Genomic DNA, 24,052 nt, shown 5'->3' on the forward strand with positions numbered 1-24,052 from the left:
GTCTAACAAATAGATCTAAGCATTCGCGAAATAAATTGAATCGTAACATGAGTTTTAGAGCTAGGCTAGTAGATATAAAGTCATTGGGTTCTCTATCAAGTCATAGGGTTCTCTATCAAGTCATAGGGTTCTCTATCAAGTCATTGGGTTCTCTATCAAGTCATACGGTTCTCTATCAAGTCATAGGGTTCTCTATCAAGTCATAGGGTTCTCTATCATTTCATATGGTTCTCTATCAAGTCATAGAGTTCTCTATCAAGTCATAGGGTTCTCTATCAAGTCATAGGGTTCTCTATCAAGTCATAGGGTTCTCTATAAAGTCATAGGGTTCTCTATCAAGTCATAAGGTTCTCTATCAAGTCATAGGGTTCTCTATCAAGTCATAAGGTTCTCTATCAAGTCATAGGGTTCTCTATCGTCACAGGGTTCTCTATCAAGTCACAGGGTTCTCTATCAAGTCACAGGGTTCTCTATCAAGTCACAGGGTTCTCTATCAAGTCAAAGGGTTCTCTATCAAGTCACAGGGTTCTCTATCAAGTCACAGGGTTCTCTATCAAGTCACAGGGTTCTCTATCAAGTCATTGGGTTCTCTATCAAGTCATAGGGTTCTCTATCAAGTCATAGGGTTCCGTATCAAGTCACAGGGTTCTCTATCAAGTCACAGGGTTCTCTATCAAGTCATAGGGTTCTCTATCAAGTCATAGGGTTCTCTATCAAGTCATAGGGTTCTCTATCAAGTCATATGGTTCTCTATCAAGTCATTGGGTTCTCTATCAAGTCATAGGGTTCTCTATCAAGTCATAGGGTTCTCTAGGTTTGACATTTGATCCATGTTTCGCAAATACTTTGTGTCCTATGCGAGGCCTCCACCAATCAGAGGGCCTAAGTGGCTTCCTAGTTTGCCTATGCCTAAGGCTGGCCCAGCAGGTAGCTGGATTCATTTGCAGCTGCACTTGCCTAGTCACTTCCAGGATGTTTCATCTTTTAGCATTCACACGCTATGGAACTAAGTTTGGAGACGGTCCTCAGAGGAGATAATAGTTTCGTGAGATTTGAATGAGTCACTGGCTGCTAATAGCCATGGCTGCTAATAATGTAATGAAATTGAGTGTTTCACTGACACCATGGCTGCAAATAGTTCAATGACACAAGAGTTACTAAAAAACAAGTTAGCGAGTGATAACAAAGGCCGGATACAATGTACATTTGTAGCTTGTAGTGTTAAGCCCCCCCAAAAAAATCATTTTACAAAAGCTAATTTCATAATCAATGTAGAAAGTCTGTCCCCAGTTCGCAGATGTTGCACCATGGATGTTTGTCATAGAATCACGCGGGATGGTCATCGCATACAATACATCTATTTTTAGAACAGCAGACTAAACAGAACTATAAATAGACGTGCCACACTTTGTCAGTACCTGGAGAGTTGGGGTCTGCTGGAACATTACAGACATTCATATTCTTTCCGATAGAGGGCAGCAAAGCATACCGCCCTGGGCTGTCAGATGGCAAGGTGAACTTTGACGCTCTACACAAATACACTGGTACAACCAAATACTATAGACATAACACTATCTTGAAACAAGAGACACCTATGTTCGTTACATAGCTATGTTGTTAAATCAAACGGCTTTTAAACGCTATAGTTATTCAACAATTTCTCAAATCGAAACAAAATATTTCAATAACTGAAGTTTTACAGTGTCCTAAAAAACTTAGATTACATTTATAATAACTGGATCCATGATGCTGAGTGATTTCGTTATAAATAGGCTTACGGTAAAACAATTTTTTTTGGTCATTCCATGTCTGTAAACATTGTTTTTTTTACAAAGCGAATATCAACTCACTCCGTCTGTCTGTCTGTCTGTCTACCTGGTAGACATTTTGTACACGTTATTTCTCCCACTTCCCTTTCTGGGATCAAGTTGAAACATCAATGTGCCTAACAAAATATGAAGCAATAAGAAAATTATCCAATTAATTAATAAATTAGAGGTGATTAATTTATTTTGTTTGATATAGAGAAAATCTTACAGTATTGAGATATGTGGCTGTAAATGTGCAGTTTTTTCTTATATAAGCTTTGTTGTTGTTTTTTTAAGAAAGACTTTTTATTTTAATTTTGCTTGTTAAAAAGAACATTTAGCTAAATCATTAATAAAAGGGGAAAAGAATCATTCTTGATTTTGGATTCTATCCTATACAACAAAAACACAATGTCTCTAATACTCAAGTACTGAAAGCGTATTAGACAACCTTTTGATTACTAATCAGTAATGGTTTAATTAATTTGGAAGAGGTCTAATAATTTGGTTAAATAGGTTAATTAATTTGGTAATGGGTTGTCCATAATTTTGTTCTTATTACATTTGGAACGATTACACAAAGTTTTAATGAAACATTTGATATACTTCTTCCTCTATCATTTGTTACAGACGCAGCTGAGGTCTACATGACACTACAGTTCAGTTGTCAATATGTTAAAGTGTTGTCATTGAAAATGATCATAAAAATAGTGCAGGTACTGATGATTTTAGTTAATATGCTTTTAAAAAAAATGTTGATGTTTGCTGAAATTTAAAAAATCGGCCTCATTTGTTATGACGTTTTATCCAGATTGCATTCCTAATGACCTTCCTAATGACCTTCCTGATGCCTTGGAAACGATCTTGCTCTTTACACTTACAAATCCAAGAAAAGTTCATTCTAGACAAACGTCAAAACGTAATTATAGAGCTTCGCAAAATTAAAATGTCCACAAATCTAATATTCTCCACAACAAGACTTACAATGTGATATCAGTGCTGACTGTGCTAGACTTAAAATGTGATACCAGTGCTAGACTTAAAATGTGATATCAGTGCTAGACTTAAAATGTGACATCAGTGCTAGACTTAAAATGTGACATCAGTGCTAGACTTAAAATGTGACATCAATGCTAGACTTAAAATGTGACATCAGTGCTAGACTTAAAATGTGACATCAGTGCTAGACTTAAAATGTGACATCAGTGCTAGAATTAAAATGTGACATCAGTGCTAGACTTAAAATGTGATATCAGTGCTAGACTTAAAATGTGACATCAGTGCTAGACTTAAAATGTGACATCAGTGCTAGACTTAAAATGTGACATCAGTGCTAGACTTAAAATGTGATATCAGTGCTAGACTTAAAATGTGACATCAGTGCTAGACTTAAAATGTGACATCAGTGCTAGACTTAAAATGTGACATCAGTGCTAGACTTAAAATGTGACATCAGTGCTAGACTTAAAATGTGATATCAGTGCTAGACTTAAAATGTGACATCAGTGCTAGACTTAAAATGTGACATCAGTGCTAGACTTAAAATGTGATGACAGTGCCACGGGACACTCAGCACCCTAGCTAGGGTGTTGGGGAGTGGGAGGGCCAAAGTCAAAAGCCCGCCCCCAAATGGATGTTCTAAATTTTTTTACATTAAACATTAAATAAAACGCCATGGCATGTAATCTTGCTATTCACGTGGAGTCAAAAATACTAGACAGCATTAATCTAGATAATGTTATAGATGCCCTTGCTGCACATAGAACGTAAAACATAAGGCGATATAATTGAGATTTCTCAGCTTTGCATTATCTCGCCAATAAACAACGATGTTATTCATTAAAGGAGTCATAATGATTTTAAAAAAATACTTTTATGCTGCACCAATTGGAATTTATACTTGTATTGGCCTATTTATTAAGTTCACTATCTCATGCCATGATGTCTAATGTCAAAATGCAGAAAAAGGTCAAGCCCCCACTCCCCGGAGCCTCAAAATCCCTAGGTACGCCACTGGAAACACTGCTAGCTGAATAGTTTAGTGAAGAGTGGCTCGTTTCCGGACCCAATGTTGATCAGGGTCTAGGTGTAGAGCTAGACTACCTACTTTAACAAACATACAATCTTGACTTTAAAATATCGACTGTAAGGACATTACTATGCTATCGTTAATGTGAAATTATAATAAGAATATAATTTAATATGTTGTCTTCTTCAGGTGACACTTTTTATAATCCTAAACTGATTATTGCCAGTTAATAAAAGGCTAATACTTGTGAAATGTAGGTATTACAGAAAATATTGAGAAGTCGGCGAGATGATAACTTAGATTGACAACAGACAGACAACAGACAGACAACAGACAGACAACAGTTTTGTCAGAGTTTCATGTTGAGTAGACAACTAGGTCTGCTAAGTCACGTGACTGCACTCCTCCTTTATCTTTGGACTCGAAGACAAGTAATATCAGAGATAGGGCCTACATAATAGGTCTATTATACACATCTCAGTCAATTCACTTCTGATCTTGATCTATGTATGATTTAACACTATAAGTATCCCAGATTGTAAACCATTATCTCGGTGGTAATGAAGAATTTTTTTATGACCTGATGGCGTCAGAGTTTTATGCCCTAGAGCCAGGGCTGGATAAAAGAAATGTCGGCATCTTTCCAAATGGTTTCTTCAACACTCGGTCAGAATGACATGTTCAATCTTCTTTAAGGTCAATATGTCTGAGGGATAACTTTTTTGTGTATATGAGTGATTCATAGTGTGACTAGAGTGTGTAGAAAGAATTCCCCCTTGATGGACTAGACGTACCAGCTCGACACTTGTGGATGCCTTGTTGGATGTGCTTTCTAGTTGAGTCAAACAATGGCTACTTAAAACGTGTGCGGTCATCATGCAACGTTAATATCTTCAGCTCAGATATGTCCCTCTCTCCCTTTATCTCTCTCACACTCTCACACACACCCCACACTCTGTCAAACACTCCCAGTTGGCCCATACACAATTTATAATTCATGAACTGAGGAGGGAACATTACAAAGAAGAGCAAAAGTAACAGTGCCAATGATCATGAACTATATACAACAGCTAGATAACCTTGATTGCCTGACAGTGTTGTATGGTCTGGACGTTGAGCCGTTAACAAGTTTGTCTTGTGTATTATTGTAAGTTAAAGGTTAATCTGAATAAACCGATTTAAAAAGAAAGCTCTACTGTAGATTATAGTAAATGCGTGCACATCACTTTCTAGTTTAAAATCATTTAGCCGTGTTAACCAGAGTCCAAACCGTACCCTAACAAGAGCCTTAACCACAGTCCCAACCATAGCCCAAACAAGAGCCTTAGCCACAGTCCCAACCCTAGCCCAAACAAGAGCCTTAGCCACAGTCCGAACCCTAGCCCAAACAAGAGCCTTAGCCACAGTCCCAACCCTAGCCCAAACAAGAGCCTTAGCCACAGTCCCAACCCTAGCCCAAACAAGAGCCTTAACCACAGTCCGAACCATAGCCCAAACAAGAGCCGTAACCAACCTTGCTCATGATGGAACAGAATTTTCACACATTAATGTATCATTTATTTCCTCCAATGTCCCTTGAGATTGTCGGCTGCGAAGTTTTGTCATAATTTGTCAACTTGAGAAAACATTTCAATGAATCTTCTAAATGTATTACAATTATATATTACAATACTTTTAGCCTTCTGGGACTTGTAATATAGCATATAGAGAGCTACAGTTGTTGGACTGAATACCCAAGAGTGTAATTATAAACAATTTAAAACTATAAACTGTCCAGCCAAAGAAAAAAAAAAAGCAAACACAAAAAAACAAAAACAACGAAGAAACAAGTTTCAGACCAAGTGAAACAGATTTAGTCTTTGATGTGAACAAAAAGCAATAAAATGAGCAATTGATGTACAAACAACGTCCTGTGAACTGGGACTATCTGAGGTTTGACCACAGTCCATGATAAAGCTGCATAGTCCCAGTTTTATATCACTCAATAAGTTTTTGGCCATGTTACGGTCCGTGACCCGCCTGTTGGTAAGTAATCAAGACCCCCCCCCCCCGTGCTAGTTGGAGACCATTAAAATGAGCAATAAAATCAGGTCGTTGGTGCCTTATAGTATAATCAACTCTGAATGTAGATAGCTTTGATCATTCTTTTATCTAACATCAGGGATTCGGTGTAAAGAAATCAGGAGATATTGATCGCCTGAAGTTCTTCAGCAAAGACAGGTGCAAGACAGTGAGTGTGTGTGTGTGATGTGAGAGTGTGATTCTGTGTGGGAGTCTTATGCGTGTATGTGTGCTTGAGTGAGTGTTCGGTGCATGTGCCTAGTGTGGTGATGATGAGAAAGCAGTAGTTAGTCAGGCCACAACCAAACGTACGGCGGTCAGGAGAATGTGGACCAAGGGATGGCCCAGCGTAGAATCAACAATCCCAGGCACGATTGGAAGGCGCTTTAACCAAAAAGTTGTGAATGAAATGTGATGCCAGCTCGACTAATGAATCACTCGATTCACATTCTTTGTCAATCAGAATTCTTGTCTGCGAGAGAAGTTGATGCTGGTTAGATGCGACTCATCCACCCACGCAGCTACCTACTAAACCAGGAGAGTTTGAAGGCATGTCCCAGAAACTAAATACGCTTAGAGACATCTAGACTACTAAATCTTGTAATGGCCAATGACAAAATGGGAAAATAAATAGAATTGTTGACATTTCAAGGATAAGATTATTTATTTAAAAGTTTGAATGAAATTCACAGGAGAAAGCGTTTTAGGATCTCGAGATTTTGAAGACTTTGTGACTAAAATGTTGATGTGATATTAACATGATACACTTAAAAGTTATTTTAATGGACTCTCCAAATCGTCATCAAATTATCAAATCGTCACCAAGAACCCATCTATTTATAACATTATCACATCACTCATCAAGCCAGTATAGACTCTAATGTCAACGTACACACTGGTACAACGGTGAAGTGTGTTTAGAAACAAAACTATTTTTGGTTAGACTTCAAGTAGCAGCAAGTAGGACATAGGAAACACCACGTGACTTTATCTTTTCATTTCATCTTTTTTTTTTTGTTTTGTTTCATCATCACTAAACCGAAACTTATACAAATCCTGTACAGAAGCTAATCGAGCTCAAATGTATATATAAAACTTAAAGGAGTAGTGTTACATAGATCGAGCCGTTACTAGTGATGGGCAAAAGTTAACTAAAAAGTTGCTAACTTTTAGTTTAAAAAAAATTAGTTAAGGCCAAAGTTTAATTAAAAAAAAAAAGTTTAGTTAAAATCCTAGTTTAGCCTAATTAATTTTTTTTAGTTACAAACTAAAAAGTTTAATTACAAATTTTACAAACTTTTTAACAGACATACCAATAAATATTTAGATCTATGTAATTTGGAGAATATATGTAATAAGTAATAGAGAGGAGAAATAACTAGAGGGTGCACTGGTCACTAGAAAGCCTTTTGACCTTTACCCTATAATGGTCGCTATTCCCGCCAATTCAATGTATTTGAATGGCGAGAAAAATAAACGTGTTCATTATATTCTAGCAAGTTTCGCTGCTTGATAAATCCTGATAATTCCTTGCTTCTATTGATCTACATTTTGTTGCTTTTTTTTTTTAAACACCAGTGTGTTCCTGTATAGCTGCAGACAAAGAATTTTGCTTTACTATAGATCTAAAAGAAATGTCGACTCTTTCTATTTTATTTTAAAACTTTTTACTAGTAGATAGATCTAGAGTTAGAGTCTAGTGACGTCTAGTCTATTAGTATTAGAATTAGTCTATTACTACTATTAGATCTATAGTCATAATAGTCTATATTTAATTATTTTAGTCTCTTAGTCTTAAGTAGAGTCTAACTCTTAGTAGTCTTAGATCTAGATGTAAATTTAAAATTATAAGTCAATAATATAGATCTATTAATTGAAATCTATATTACTTTACTTTACTAGACTAGAACTATTAGTTTAGAGATTCTACTATTCTAGAATTAGAGTCTAGATTTGATTATTATATCTAGATATATTATATCTAATTACTTTTTATACTAAGACCTAAGATGCATAGATGATAGATCTATAATGATTATAATACTAGACTAACTGTATCTAACTAACTAATAATAGTCGTCACTATACTATTTCTAGATCTAATACTAAATTAACTAAATCTAGAGTTCTAGACTAGATCTACATCTACTTCTATTATAATTATACTTACTTATATCTACTTAGTAACTAGATCTAGTATTAACTACTATAAAAATAGAGTATACAGACATAAATACCCATATCTAGTTATAATCATAATTATCATAATTATAATAATCTAAAATCTCTAGCTAGATCTAGAGTTACTAAGATATCTACTAGAGACTCTATCTAGATTTTAGATCTAGTAGTAGTAGTAGTAGGCCTAACTAGTATTTCTTAGATTATTTTTTGATTAAAATATTAATTATTTGATCTAGGTCTAGTAGCTAGATTTAATTCTAGATCCAGATTATGTTTCTGATCATTTCGTTTGCAGAAGATATTAGATCTAGATCCAGAATATTCTAGAATCTAGGTCGAGTTAGTTAGAGTGCAGTTTTATCATTACTTCTAAAGGTAACTTATATTAGAACTTGGACAATTACTTCTAATTTCTTTCTATAATAGTATTCTAATTCTAGTGATTCTATTAAGATCTACATCTATCCCATAAAGACATTTAAATCTTGTTTCATGTGCACAAATAAATGTTTATTACATTTTGCTAAAGAGATTGGTTGTGCTTTATATTTTTCATGTTTGGCTGTTTCGTCCTTAAAAAAGGTCAAAATAGTTTGTAAAAGTTTAACTAAAGTTTCTTAGTTTAGTTTAACTATTTTTTTCAATTTGTGATTAACTAAAAGTTTAATTACTTTTTTTTAGTTCAAACTTAGTTTTAGTTTAACTAAAAAAATTTAGTTTAGTTCCCATCACTAGCCGTTACCTACAATCAACCATTATCACTATCATTTAAAAACGAAAAGGTTAAACTGATATCTGGAGAGCAGTCGTTATGTTCTTGAAGATCAACTCAGGCGCCATTTTGCCATCACTGGCTTAGATGAAAACAACAGGCATATGTTGTCCTCTGAAAGAGCTGGTGAGATCCCGCTGACGTGGCGGGACACACATTTGCGGCCCAAAGAAAAGCACTTACCGAAAATTTGGCGCAGACGACGAAATTACATGGAATCCCAGTGTAGATTACGGCTTTGTCTGCATCAGTTTTGGAAAAACATGGAGGTCGCTACTGGGTCTGCGCACGTGAAATACTGCACTCCTCCTTAATCTTCGAAGTCGAAGACATAGCCTTATTATTATTGGATGTCTAACAAGTGTAGACCCTAATTGATCAATTATACATTATTGGGACAACGTATCTAGATTTTTAAACCCAAACAACTATGGAAATACGAAATTTCTTGTTACGAACTTCTTTGGATTTGTTTCTTTACGTGTGTAACTTTGAGACCTCATGTTTCCTTCTATTAGTTCCGTAATTCTACTAATTCTACAGCGACTGAAATAGCCATGATTCAGACAAAGACACACAAAGGATGGCTACCCACGCATTAATGTATTTTTGTTTTGTTTTAATTCTTTAACAAGAAAACGGATCTATAATTAGTAGCCACGTCACGTGATAAAAATGTTCTTGGGCGATGGCGACCCAAGGTGGATATTGATTGGCTGGGATGAAAGGGGAGTCTTCTCACGGGGAGCGTCTTAACCATGCATGAACTTTGACCCTAGGAGCAGTAGTATTAAAAAGACAATATTAAAAATGTAAATATGGCGTCTACTATTAGACCAGACATTCTTAGACGTATTTTTTTTTACTTGGTAAACATTTCATCTAGTTCCCTAATCAATATCGAGCTTTGACCCTAGGAGTAGTAGTATTAAAAAGACAATATTAAAAATGTAAATATGGCGTCTACTATTAGACCAGACATTCTTAGACGTATTTTTTTTTACTTGGTAAACATTTCATCTAGTGCCCTAATCAATATCACTTTCACCATGTCAGAAAACAGAATAGACCCCTATGTATATATATTGTTATAAACCTGGTGGTGGCACAGATGGGGGTAGTGGTGTGTGTGTAGTCAGCCGACGATAATCGCCCCAGGCCAGCACTAGACAAGCGGTCAACCGTGACGAGTTACGACGATCAGCCGAGACGAGTGTCAACACGGCGGTTCGGGAAGGATCGACGGCAGTTCGGGAAGGATCGCCGACGTGAACAGAGCTCAGGAGCGTCACGAGAGTTGTAGTCATCTGACCACCTAGAAACGTCTAGCGGCGTTCTGTCCGGTTCGAGAAGGCCAGTAGGGCCCCTATATAAGCGCAGAGGTGACGCAGTCAAGACGGTTCAGAAGGCAGGTTCACGACAGGAATTCAGAACACGGTCGACTACAGCACAGTTCAACGGTGTGGTTCTGTACGGAGCATTACGACGGTTCAGTGCGGAGTACTGTCAAGTACAGTTGAGACGAACGGCGTCTTGATCTTGGTCTGTGATCGAGTCCGACACAACGAGCCTAGTGTGTGAAGTCAGTCCTGAACTGTTGAACCCAGTGCAAGCCCGGAACGAGACGGAGAGGCCAGTGCAAGAGTTGATACGGCGGTACGGTGTTATCGGAGAGAAATTTGTACAGTCTTGTGTTACGTGCTGCCAATTGTACAGTATTGGCTGTTATTTATTCAACCATTAAAGTGTTACGTTACTTTGGAGCCCTGAGTTGTCAAGTTCTTTAAGTTGGTGGTGTATGGTGCAGTTTGCAGAGAGCCTGGATAGTGAGATTCGTAACAATATATATATTTTCAATCAAAAAGTTATAACACCACAGGCTCTATACATATTGTAGATTATTCCCCACCCCCCCTCCTTTTCTCGGATAATATGTCAAAAGTCTGAACATCACCGTGTGTGGGAGGGTATCACGCATGAAGTGATTAGAATAAAGTCGACATCAGAGGACATGGCTGAATGAGTAGACACTACAACAGTCCAGAAACTTTTATAACCGACCAATAACGAATTCCTTATACTTCAGTTCAGCCTGTAATTCAAACACTGGTGACGTTATGAAACCGTAACATTAAAAACTCAACTCTACATTGATGTAAATGTCTGCAAATCTATTTCGTCTAATAAGAGCCGTTTTTCCACTCTTCTGTGTGATACATTTTTAAGATACCATAACACACAACTCATACACATATCGTATAATATCACGACAGTCGATACGAACATGTACTCACACATCCATACTCACGGAAACAAGTACTCACACATCCATACTCACGAAACACGTACTCACACATCCATACTCACAGAAACACGTACTCACACATCCATACTCACGGAAACACGTACACACACATTCATACTCACGAAACACGTACACACACATCCATACTCACAGAAACACGTACACACACATCCATACTCACAGAAACACGTACACACACATCCATACTCACGAAACACGTACTCACACATCCATACTCACAGAAACACGTACTCACACATCCATACTCACAGAAACACGTACACACACATCCATACTCACGGAAACACGTACTCACACATCCATACTCACATAAACACGTACTCACACATCCATACTCACGGAAACAAGTACTCACACATCCATACTCACGAAACACGTACTCACACATCCATACTCACAGAAACACGTACTCACACATCCATACTCACGGAAACACGTACACACACATTCATACTCACGAAACACGTACACACACATCCATACTCACAGAAACACGTACACACACATCCATACTCACAGAAACACGTACACACACATCCATACTCACGAAACACGTACTCACACATCCATACTCACAGAAACACGTACTCACACATCCATACTCACAGAAACACGTACACACACATCCATACTCACGGAAACACGTACTCACACATCCATACTCACATAAACACGTACTCACACATCCATACTCACGAAACACGTACACACACATCCATACTCACGGAAACACATACTCACACATCCATACTCACAGAAACACGTACTCACACATCCATACTCACGGAAACACGTACTCACACATCCATACTCACAGAAACACATACACACACATCCATACTCACAGAAACACGTACTCACACATCCATACTCACAGAAACACGTACTCACACATCCATACTCACGGAAACACGTACTCACACATCCATACTCACAGAAACACATACACACACATCCATACTCACAGAAACACGTAGTCACACATCCAGACTCACGAAACACGTACTCACACATCCATACTCACAGAAACACGTAGTCACACATCCAGACTCACGAAACACGTACTCACACATCCATACTCACAGAAACACGTACTCACACATCCATACTCACAGAAACACATACTCACACATCCATACTCACAGAAACACATACACACACATCCATACTCACAGAAACACATACTCACACATCCATACTCACAGAAACACGTACTCACACATCCATACTCACAGAAACACATACACACACATCCATACTCACAGAAACACATACACACACATCCATACTCACAGAAACACGTACTCACACATCCATACTCACAGAAACACATACTCACACATCCATACTCACAGAAACACGTACTCACACATCCATACTCACAGAAACACATACACACACATCCATACTCACAGAAACACATACACACACATCCATACTCACAGAAACACGTACTCACACATCCATACTCATAGAAACACATACACACACATCCATACTCACAGAAACACGTACTCACACATCCATACTCACAGAAACACGTACTCACACATCCATACTCACAGAAACACGTACTCACACATCCATACTCACAGAAACACGTACTCACACATCCATACTCACAGAAACACGTACTCACACATCCATACTCACAGAAACACATACACACACATCCATACTCACAGAAACACATACTCACACATCCATACTCACAGAAACACATACACACACATCCATACTCACAGAAACACATACTCACACATCCATACTCACAGAAACACGTACTCACACATCCATACTCACAGAAACACATAAACACACATCCATACTCACAGAAACACATACACACACATCCATACTCACAGAAACACGTACTCACACATCCATACTCACAGAAACACATACACACACATCCATACTCACAGAAACACGTACTCACACATCCATACTCACAGAAACACATACACACACATCCATACTCACGGAAACACGTACTCACACATCCATACTCACGGAAACACATACTCACACATCCATACTCACGAAACACGTACACACACATCCATACTCACAGAAACACATACTCACACATCCATACTCACAGAAACACATACACACACATCCATACTCACGAAACACGTACACACACATCCATACTCACAGAAACACGTACTCACACATCCATACTCACAGAAACACGTACTCACACATCCATACTCACAGAAACACGTACACACACATCCATACTCACAGAAACACGTACTCACACATCCATACTCACGGAAACACGTACTCACACATCCATACTCACAGAAACACATACACACACATCCATACTCACAGAAACACGTACTCACACATCCATACTCACGGAAACACGTACTCACACATCCATACTCACAGAAACACATACACACACATCCATACTCACAGAAACACATACACACACATCCATACTCACAGAAACACGTACTCACACATCCATACTCACGGAAACACGTACTCACACATCCATACTCACAGAAACACGTACACACACATCCAGACTCACAGAAACACGTACTCACACATCCATACTCACAGAAACACATACTCACACATCCATACTCACAGAAACACATACTCACACATCCAGATTCACAGAAACACATACTCACACATCCATACTCACGGAAACACGTACTCACACATCCAGACTCACGAAACACGTACTCACACATCCATACTCACAGAAACACGTAGTCACACATCCAGACTCACGAAACACGTACTCACACATCCATACTCACAGAAACACGTACTCACACATCCATACTCACAGAAACACATACTCACACATCCATACTCACAGAAACACATACACACACATCCATACTCACAGAAACACATACTCACACATCCATACTCACAGAAACACGTACTCACACATCCATACTCACAGAAACACATACACACACATCCATACTCACAGAAACACATACACACACATCCATACTCACAGAAACACGTACTCACACATCCATACTCACAGAAACACATACTCACACATCCATACTCACAGAAACACGTACTCACACATCCATACTCACAGAAACACATACACACACATCCATACTCACAGAAACACATACACACACATCCATACTCACAGAAACACGTACTCACACATCCATACTCATAGAAACACATACACACACATCCATACTCACAGAAACACGTACTCACACATCCATACTCACAGAAACACGTACTCACACATCCATACTCACAGAAACACGTACTCACACATCCATACTCACAGAAACACGTACTCACACATCCATACTCACAGAAACACGTACTCACACATCCATACTCACAGAAACACATACACACACATCCATACTCACAGAAACACATACTCACACATCCATACTCACAGAAACACATACACACACATCCATACTCACAGAAACACATACTCACACATCCATACTCACAGAAACACGTACTCACACATCCATACTCACAGAAACACATACACACACATCCATACTCACAGAAACACATACACACACATCCATACTCACAGAAACACGTACTCACACATCCATACTCATAGAAACACATACACACACATCCATACTCACAGAAACACGTACTCACACATCCATACTCACAGAAACACGTACTCACACATCCATACTCACAGAAACACGTACTCACACATCCATACTCACAGAAACACGTACTCACACATCCATACTCACAGAAACACGTACTCACACATCCATACTCACAGAAACACATACACACACATCCATACTCACAGAAACACATACTCACACATCCATACTCACAGAAACACATACACACACATCCATACTCACAGAAACACATACTCACACATCCATACTCACAGAAACACGTACTCACACATCCATACTCACAGAAACACATAAACACACATCCATACTCACAGAAACACATACACACACATCCATACTCACAGAAACACGTACTCACACATCCATACTCACAGAAACACATACACACACATCCATACTCACAGAAACACGTACTCACACATCCATACTCACAGAAACACATACACACACATCCATACTCACGGAAACACGTACTCACACATCCATACTCACGGAAACACATACTCACACATCCATACTCACGAAACACGTACACACACATCCATACTCACAGAAACACATACTCACACATCCATACTCACAGAAACACATACACACACATCCATACTCACGAAACACGTACACACACATCCATACTCACAGAAACACGTACTCACACATCCATACTCACAGAAACACGTACTCACACATCCATACTCACAGAAACACGTACACACACATCCATACTCACAGAAACACGTACTCACACATCCATACTCACGGAAACACGTACTCACACATCCATACTCACAGAAACACATACACACACATCCATACTCACAGAAACACGTACTCACACATCCATACTCACGGAAACACATAAACACACATCCATACTCACAGAAACACATACACACACATCCATACTCACAGAAACACGTACTCACACATCCATACTCACAGAAACACATACACACACATCCATACTCACAGAAACACGTACTCACACATCCATACTCACAGAAACACATACACACACATCCATACTCACGGAAACACGTACTCACACATCCATACTCACGGAAACACATACTCACACATCCATACTCACGAAACACGTACACACACATCCATACTCACAGAAACACATACTCACACATCCATACTCACAGAAACACATACACACACATCCATACTCACGAAACACGTACACACACATCCATACTCACAGAAACACGTACTCACACATCCATACTCACAGAAACACGTACTCACACATCCATACTCACAGAAACACGTACACACACATCCATACTCACAGAAACACGTACTCACACATCCATACTCACGGAAACACGTACTCACACATCCATACTCACAGAAACACATACACACACATCCATACTCACAGAAACACGTACTCACACATCCATACTCACGGAAACACGTACTCACACATCCATACTCACAGAAACACATACACACACATCCATACTCACAGAAACACATACACACACATCCATACTCACAGAAACACGTACTCACACATCCATACTCACGGAAACACGTACTCACACATCCATACTCACAGAAACACGTACACACACATCCAGACTCACAGAAACACGTACTCACACATCCATACTCACAGAAACACATACTCACACATCCATACTCACAGAAACACATACTCACACATCCAGATTCACAGAAACACATACTCACACATCCATACTCACGGAAACACGTACTCACACATCCATAATCACGGAAACACGTACTCACACATCCATACTCACAGAAACACGTACTCACACATCCATACTCACAGAAACACGTACTCACACATCCATACTCACAGAAACACGTACACACACATCCATACTCACGGAAACACGTACTCACACATCCATACTCACAGAAACACGTAGTCACACATCCAGACTCACGAAACACGTACTCACACATCCATACTCACAGAAACACGTACTCACACATCCATACTCACAGAAACACGTACTCACACATCCATACTCACAGAAACACGTAGTCACACATCCAGACTCACGAAACACGTACTCACACATCCATACTCACAGAAACACGTACTCACACATCCATACTCACAGAAACACGTAGTCACACATCCATACTCACAGAAACACGTACTCACACATCCATACTCACAGAAACACGTACTCACACATCCATACTCACAGAAACACGTACTCACACATCCATACTCACGGAAACACGTACTCACACATCCATACTCACAGAAACACGTACTCACACATCCATACTCACAGAAACACGTACTCACACATCCATACTCACAGAAACACGTACTCACACATCCATACTCACGGAAACACGTACTCACACATCCATACTCACAGAAACACGTACTCACACATCCATACTCACAGAAACACGTACACACTGATATTGAGAAAGAGAATTTTAAACGAGGCTGTTGAATACATTATTTTTGGATCCAGTTGCTCGTGCAGGTATTGCGTCACCCGGTCCGGCCAGGTTAGATGATAGTGTGTTATAGCATCATTTCCAACCCAACTAAAAATGCTTTTGAAAAAAAAAACAAGTTTTCCTTTCCACTTTTCTGTTTGGCGTCTGCTACTATAAGTGTCCTTTATGATGTCCGCACCCTAGTACCCCTTAGCGACGCCGCTGCATGTAGGCCCTAAGTGCTTCATGAGAAACAAATGCAAACAATGTGAAATCAGAGTGGTTTTCATTGAGCTCAAATGTTGCATTCACTCAAGGGCCACAATTCACCAGCACGGAATTGCACAAGCTAGCACCCACACGCGTTTACACAATGACACACACACACAGAGCACTTACTTGGCCAGAGAGTTGTCAGCCCCGTTCATAAGCTCCGCCAATACATATGGAACGAAGGCTTTGGCCGTGGAGCCCAGGTTGAAAATTGTACTTTTGCTTGCCGCATGTCCGTCGTCTGTGTTAGCATTTCCTAATCCTAAGCAAAGAAAGAAAATAATTGAGCAGTTCAAATATCTGGAACTTACCAACGAAACAAATCAAATTTCAGTTTTGAATGACATTTAGAGTCCAATGACATCACACGATCCAAGTCGTAATTTCCAAGTGACATATTCACGAGTGTTGTTGGCATAAAAGAATAACAACTAGTCTGTGACGTCATTTATTAGTGTTACTAAGAAAGGTAAAAAAAAAAGTGTTTGACGCCATGCGCTCTGAATTTAACTAGAATTTTCTAGACTTTAACTAGAATTTAACTGAATTTTCTAGACTTATCTAGTAGACCAGTGATGGGCAAACTACTGCCCGCGGACCAAGTCGGCCCCGGAAAGGTTTAATCCGGCCCGCCACATGTTTTGAAACAATAATTTAAAAGAACAAATTTCATTCACAATGTAAGAATTTACGTTTTCAATAGAAGATGAACCATAGGAGTAATGTTGGGACTTTTAATGTCTATGATTCACTCAAATTTGTTGTTTCATGGTTTTGGTATACTTTATAGAACACTCCTTGAGTCCACCCCACTCTAATGGGTACCTTACATTAGTTGGGGAAAAGTAAAGGCAGTTGTGCTGGCCACATAACACCCTCGTCAACGGGTGGGTCACAGAAACAGATGCACGGAGATTGCCTAAGAGGGGAACGTCCTTTTATTCTAATTGTATTCAAACATGTTCCTAAAACATTTGATTAAATGGCGAATAAAAAAACGTTACTTAAGATGAGTGCGTGAGTGAGTACTTTAAAAAAAAAATCTACTCAGTTAACGTTTTATAATAACTTCGTCCGAAGCTGACCCAAATTAAGAAGATGTATTATCTAAACACTCATAGCTTCATCCGTCGTTACTTTTTAGTTAGTTAGTTTTTAGTTCAATTGTGATATGCTTAATTCTGATACTAAATTTCTGTATTTCTCAATAAAATAATTATGGACCACCAAAAGTTTTATTTCATTTTCTGTTCCGTTCTTCCAAATGTTTGCCCATAGACAATAGGCTTGTGAATATTCTGTTTCAGGGACGCAACGTTAATGTCGGGCGTGATTCAAACTTATAGAATTATTTTTGTTGAATTTTCTGACACGCATGTCACTAAAAAAAAAGGGAATCCTACGGATTTAATCTTTAGCGGCTTCATGATCTCCTGAGGACTGAGAGGGCTTGATAGCATCAGCAGTGGCTTAGCAAGATACCCGTAGGCCCGGGTTCAAGAATATATTGGTGGACCCACTCCCCCAATAAGAGGAATACAATGTATAACAAAACAATTGAGTCATCTGAATGTATCGGTACATTGACCAAAAGACATTCCAATGCAAGTAGAGAAGCTTTTTAATCATCTTATTACGTTTGACTCGGTTAGAAGTCTCCAAAACGAATTAAAAGTCAATGTTTGTACACATTTTTCAACAGAATGAAACGAGTTAACGGAGTTTCAAATAGATAAAGAAATGTTTTTTGAGTTCTAGTTCCCATGTGGGGAGCGTGGTCGAGAGGCCAAATACGCTTGCCATCGACACCCCCCCCCCCCCCCGATACGAGGGGACGGACGAATTTTGGTACAGAATTCAAACAATTTGTTTACGAATTTATGACTTATGATATTAATATATACGAATTATTTATATCTCAACATATTTTTAGATTATTTCGCCCCCCCCCCCCTTTTTCTAGTATGTTGCCCGATTAGGTGGGGTCAGGAGGGGGGGGGGATGGTATCAATCCCGCCCCCCACCCACTCGAAAGTTTATTTATTTGTAGAAATCAAAGCTTGCTAACAGAATCATTTACAGAATCTTTAAATATCTATATGATTTAAAATTGTTATTGATATTTTAACCGATCTTTATATTATGTCGTTCCCCAAATTGGCCGATTGGGTTGGAGGGCGAATACCTCTACTGCCCTTCCCACCTAAACACTTTGAGTTGGGGGGGGGGGCGTCCTACTTTTATGGAGAAATCATAGTTTGTGAACAAAGTTAGCTGAATTAATATATACATTTTATATTATGTCGCTCCCCTTCTGGTATCTTGGCCGATTAGGTGGGGTAAGGGGGGGGGGGGATTGCATGTACTGCCCTCTCCACTCTAGCCTTCTGAGTGGGGGGGGGGGGGTGGCGGTCCTATTTCTATGGAGAAATCATAGTTTGTGAACAAAATTAGTTAAATATCTATATAATATAAGCTACGTATTTGTATATTATGTTGCACCACACTCTAATCTCAAATTTGTGATTAGTAAATAAAAAATGAAAAAGGATTGTACCAGGTGGGAGGGGCGATACATGCAATCGCCTTCCACCCCATCAGACAAGCCAATGCTTTTTAGCGGCCCCCGTAAGGGGAAAAAGCCGCTATTAGGTTTGTGCAAAATGTCCGTCTGTCCGTCTGTCACACTCAGATCTCGAAAACTAGAAGAGATATGAAAAATATTATTCCACCATTAAATGCGGCTTGAAAAGTTTAGGTGCAACGGCTACTTTTGGTTTTATAAAATTAATTATGCAAGCGATTTTTTCATAAAAATACACCAATTTAAAACAATTACGCAAATGTAAGGGAGGCAATGTTACAATATGCTAACAAAGATGGACAAATTTTGTGTATTTTCAGTATCACTAAATCAAATATGTTTATAAAATGTACAAGAAATGTTTACAACAAATATAAATAATAGTTAAAGGTGTTTTTTCTGGTCAACTAGCTGCTAAAATTAATAGAAAACATTTCTGATTGTTTATAAAGGCTAATAATGCACTTTGTATGTAAATGTCACGCACATTTTTTTTAAATGGACTCTTTATGCAGCGACTTTCGTGCAGTAGCGTAACGTCGCAACATGCTATGGTGCTAAACCAATTCCTTAAACTTTTTTAAAAAAATCAGATTTTATTATTTTTTGTTTAGTGCCCCTCATCCGAATAAAAGAAGCTTATTTTTGTGCGTTTTGTCTGTTGGTCGGTCTGTCCGTCACGATTAGATTAAGAAATAACACTAAAGGAAGGCTATTGTAAATCTGATTTAACCTTTAATTTTTCATTCAGGAATATTGCAATAGTTTTAAGTATCTATAATAGATTGTTCCGGATGTTTTGTGAAAATCAAATCAATGCTAGCGAATATTTTTTGCTCTTCTAACTTATATTAGATTTTATTTCCATGCTTAAATGTTGCAATAAACACATCATCTTTTATACATTGTTCCGGTTTTTTTTTATGTAAATAGCATATAAATGCTAAATAAAAATATCTATACTGATTTATATTTCAATAACTATAAAGTTGTTCGGATATTGTTTTATAAAAAATAAATTATGTCAAATGATTGTTTGAAATCGCATAATTGACTAATATTACACTTATATTCTTTGACACTATGTCACTGTAGTTTATTTATCCATATCAACTGTTCCGAATTTTTAACTTAAAACAAATTTATGTCAAATGACTTTATTTTTTTTTTAAATATCGACAATAGGCTGTTCAGGATTTTAAAATAAGAAAGTAATTTACTAGAAACAATTATTGAAAATCACTTTTTAATTTATTTTACATTTATTTTTCTTGCCGAAACATAATAAAAATTGTTTAATCGGTAAAGAATGTTCCGGATTTTGTTTAGAAATGTTTAAAATCCCTCCTCTAATAAATAAAGAAATAAATTTCTCTTATACGAAAATTGGTTGTTCCGGATTTTTTATGAAAAATATTTTAACTCTATTTATTTAAAATCGCACTTCTCTCTTACACTACATTTAACTTTCTAGCGAAAACGTTAGAAAATCTTATTATCGTTAATATTATGTTCCGATTTTTAAGGAAAACAACTTCCTAACACCAAAGTATGGTTTGAAAATCTCTCCATAAGGCTATGGTACATCTAATTTTCATAACAGACCATCCCACAAATTTAATTAACGGTATCTCACTATAAATACATAAACATCCGGAACAATCTATTATAGAAACTTAAAACTAATGCAATGTTTCGGAAGGGAAATTACATTTTAATCAGATTTTCTCACTATTAACATGACGGACAGACAGACTGACAGACAAAACAAAAAAAAAGCGTCTTTAATCCCTTTATATATATGTTATATACATATTTAGTCTAACTAGCCCATCAAATGAAATGCTAAAAGATCTCACTCGGTGCACCAATGTCTATGAACCCTCGAGAAGCTGCTCGTATAGAAGCCATTTTTTAGTCTAACTAGGCCGTGTGAAGTAATGGAATTTTTTTCCTTTGCCGCCATATGGAGTTAATTCTTTAAATGAAATGCTAAAAGAAATCACTCGGTGCACCAATGTCTATGAGCCCTCAACAAGCTGCTCGTATAGATGATATTTTTTAGTCTAACCTAGGTCGTGTCGTGTGACGTATTGGATTTTTTCCTCTGACGTCATATGGAATAAATTCTTTAATAATAATAATAATAATAATAATAATCTTTATTATCCGTAAAGAAATTTGTCTTACAATTTGTGCATTACACCAATCAAAAAACATTAGAACTATAAGAAACCAAAGTGTACATTCACACCAGACTCACTCATAATTTACATGTGACAAAGTTTATACCAGATTGTTCTTATTTAATGATTTGATTGCCAGGGGAACAAAAGAGTGTTTGTGTCTGTTTGTCTTTGCTATCGGTGTCTTGTATCTCTTTTGTGATGGTAAAATCACAAAATCCTAACACAAAGGGTGATTCTTTATTTCGAGGATCTTGTTAGCTTTTTTTTAGAGATGTTTGTCTCAAACAACTGCCCAAATGGGGTTTGTTTTTTGCCAATGATTTTGCCAGCAGCATTTAGGATTCTATAAAGTTTATTTTTATTTTTAATGCTCAGATTGCCATACCAGGCAGTGATATTGAAACTTAAAATATTGCAGATGTGAGTGTGATAAAACATAGCCAAGGCCTTTTCGCTAACATTAAACGAGGACAGTTTTTTTAGTAATCGTAATCTTTGCTGCCCTTTTTTGCTGATATAATCAGTATTTGCAGTAAAATTTAGTTTATTGTCTAGGATAGTACCCAGGTATTTAAAGGTTTGCACAATTTCAATAGTCTCTCCAGCTACAGAAACAATATCATTTTCCTAAAACAACTCGGTATAGTAATGTTTATTAAACCTCGTAATGTGACTGGCATTTTAAAAATACATTAGCTAGATTTAGATCTAATTTAGATTTTTTATACTAGATCTAGATTTTTTTTTAAACACTAGAACTAGATTTTTTACACTAGATCTAGATTTTTTTTTTAGACTAGAGCTAGATTTTTTAAAACTAGATTTAGATTTAAGTTCTAATTAAAATCATTGTAGAATCTAGATCTAGAATTTCTTGGTCTAATTTAGAATGTTTGTTGTTTTACATGTTTCGGATGTTCCTTCAGAGTTGTAGTCCAAACCTCCTCAGGACGACGGGGGATGGGAGCGGGTAGGGTTTGAACCTGGGACCATCGATGAATCCAAACGACAGTCCAGCGCGCAAACCGCACTACCCGACAGCCATGATTTAGACTAAAAAAAATTTTTACAACGTTAAATGAATCTTTGAAACATTATTACTTTTAACAATCAAAACAAAATCACGTCTTGGATATTCCTTGCGAATATGCGGATCCGACAGGGATCCGTCTCCCACGGGGGCCGCCTCTGAGTTTGTGTGTCAACACAAACTCTCTTTGTAATCTTGTTCTTTTTGTATTATAGTTAAGAAATTACAAAATTTAAAAAAAAATGTCACTAAAATAAGTTATATATGCTATTTTTTAAATTCTTATATCGAGTCGCCCCACCTTAATGCCAAATGCAGTCATTAGCAGAGTGATTAATCGTTTTCACTCTACCGCCCCTCCCCTTTTCAGGCGAAAACATGACGTTTTAAAACAGAGTAGTCAAATATGGCGACAGAGTTTATGTAATTTCAGATGAATTTATCATAATTTAAAAAAAAAAAGACTTTGTGTTTTGGAAAAGTTAGAATTCATACGAAATTTTACAGTATAAGAGTAACGATTGAGATGCGTTCTGATCTCAAATGTATATCTCATAGTCGCCTATTCCCAACCTTTTCTCAATCTGATATTTTTCTAGTTAAATAAATTAGGGACTATAGCTTACAATTCCCACCAGAATTCTAAAAATGCAAAAAAAAAAATAAAAATTAAAGGAGAATCTAATTAGTCCACTTAATTT

General features: G+C 37.6%; 1 protein-coding gene across 1 annotated transcript in view; it reads right to left on the minus strand.

The window, feature by feature from the left end:
• LOC106064134 (uncharacterized) overlaps positions 1-24,052 on the minus strand; it is a 144,917-nt gene that overhangs the window by 65,481 nt on the left and 55,384 nt on the right. Inside the window, exon 3 of the mRNA XM_056038904.1 lies at positions 17,675-17,810. Within this exon, the coding sequence (XP_055894879.1) occupies positions 17,675-17,810 (136 nt within the window). The remainder of the gene's footprint in view (positions 1-17,674; positions 17,811-24,052) is intronic.

Source organism: Biomphalaria glabrata, chromosome 8 (assembly GCF_947242115.1).
Source record: "Biomphalaria glabrata chromosome 8, xgBioGlab47.1, whole genome shotgun sequence".
Lineage (NCBI taxonomy): Eukaryota > Metazoa > Mollusca > Gastropoda > Planorbidae > Biomphalaria > Biomphalaria glabrata.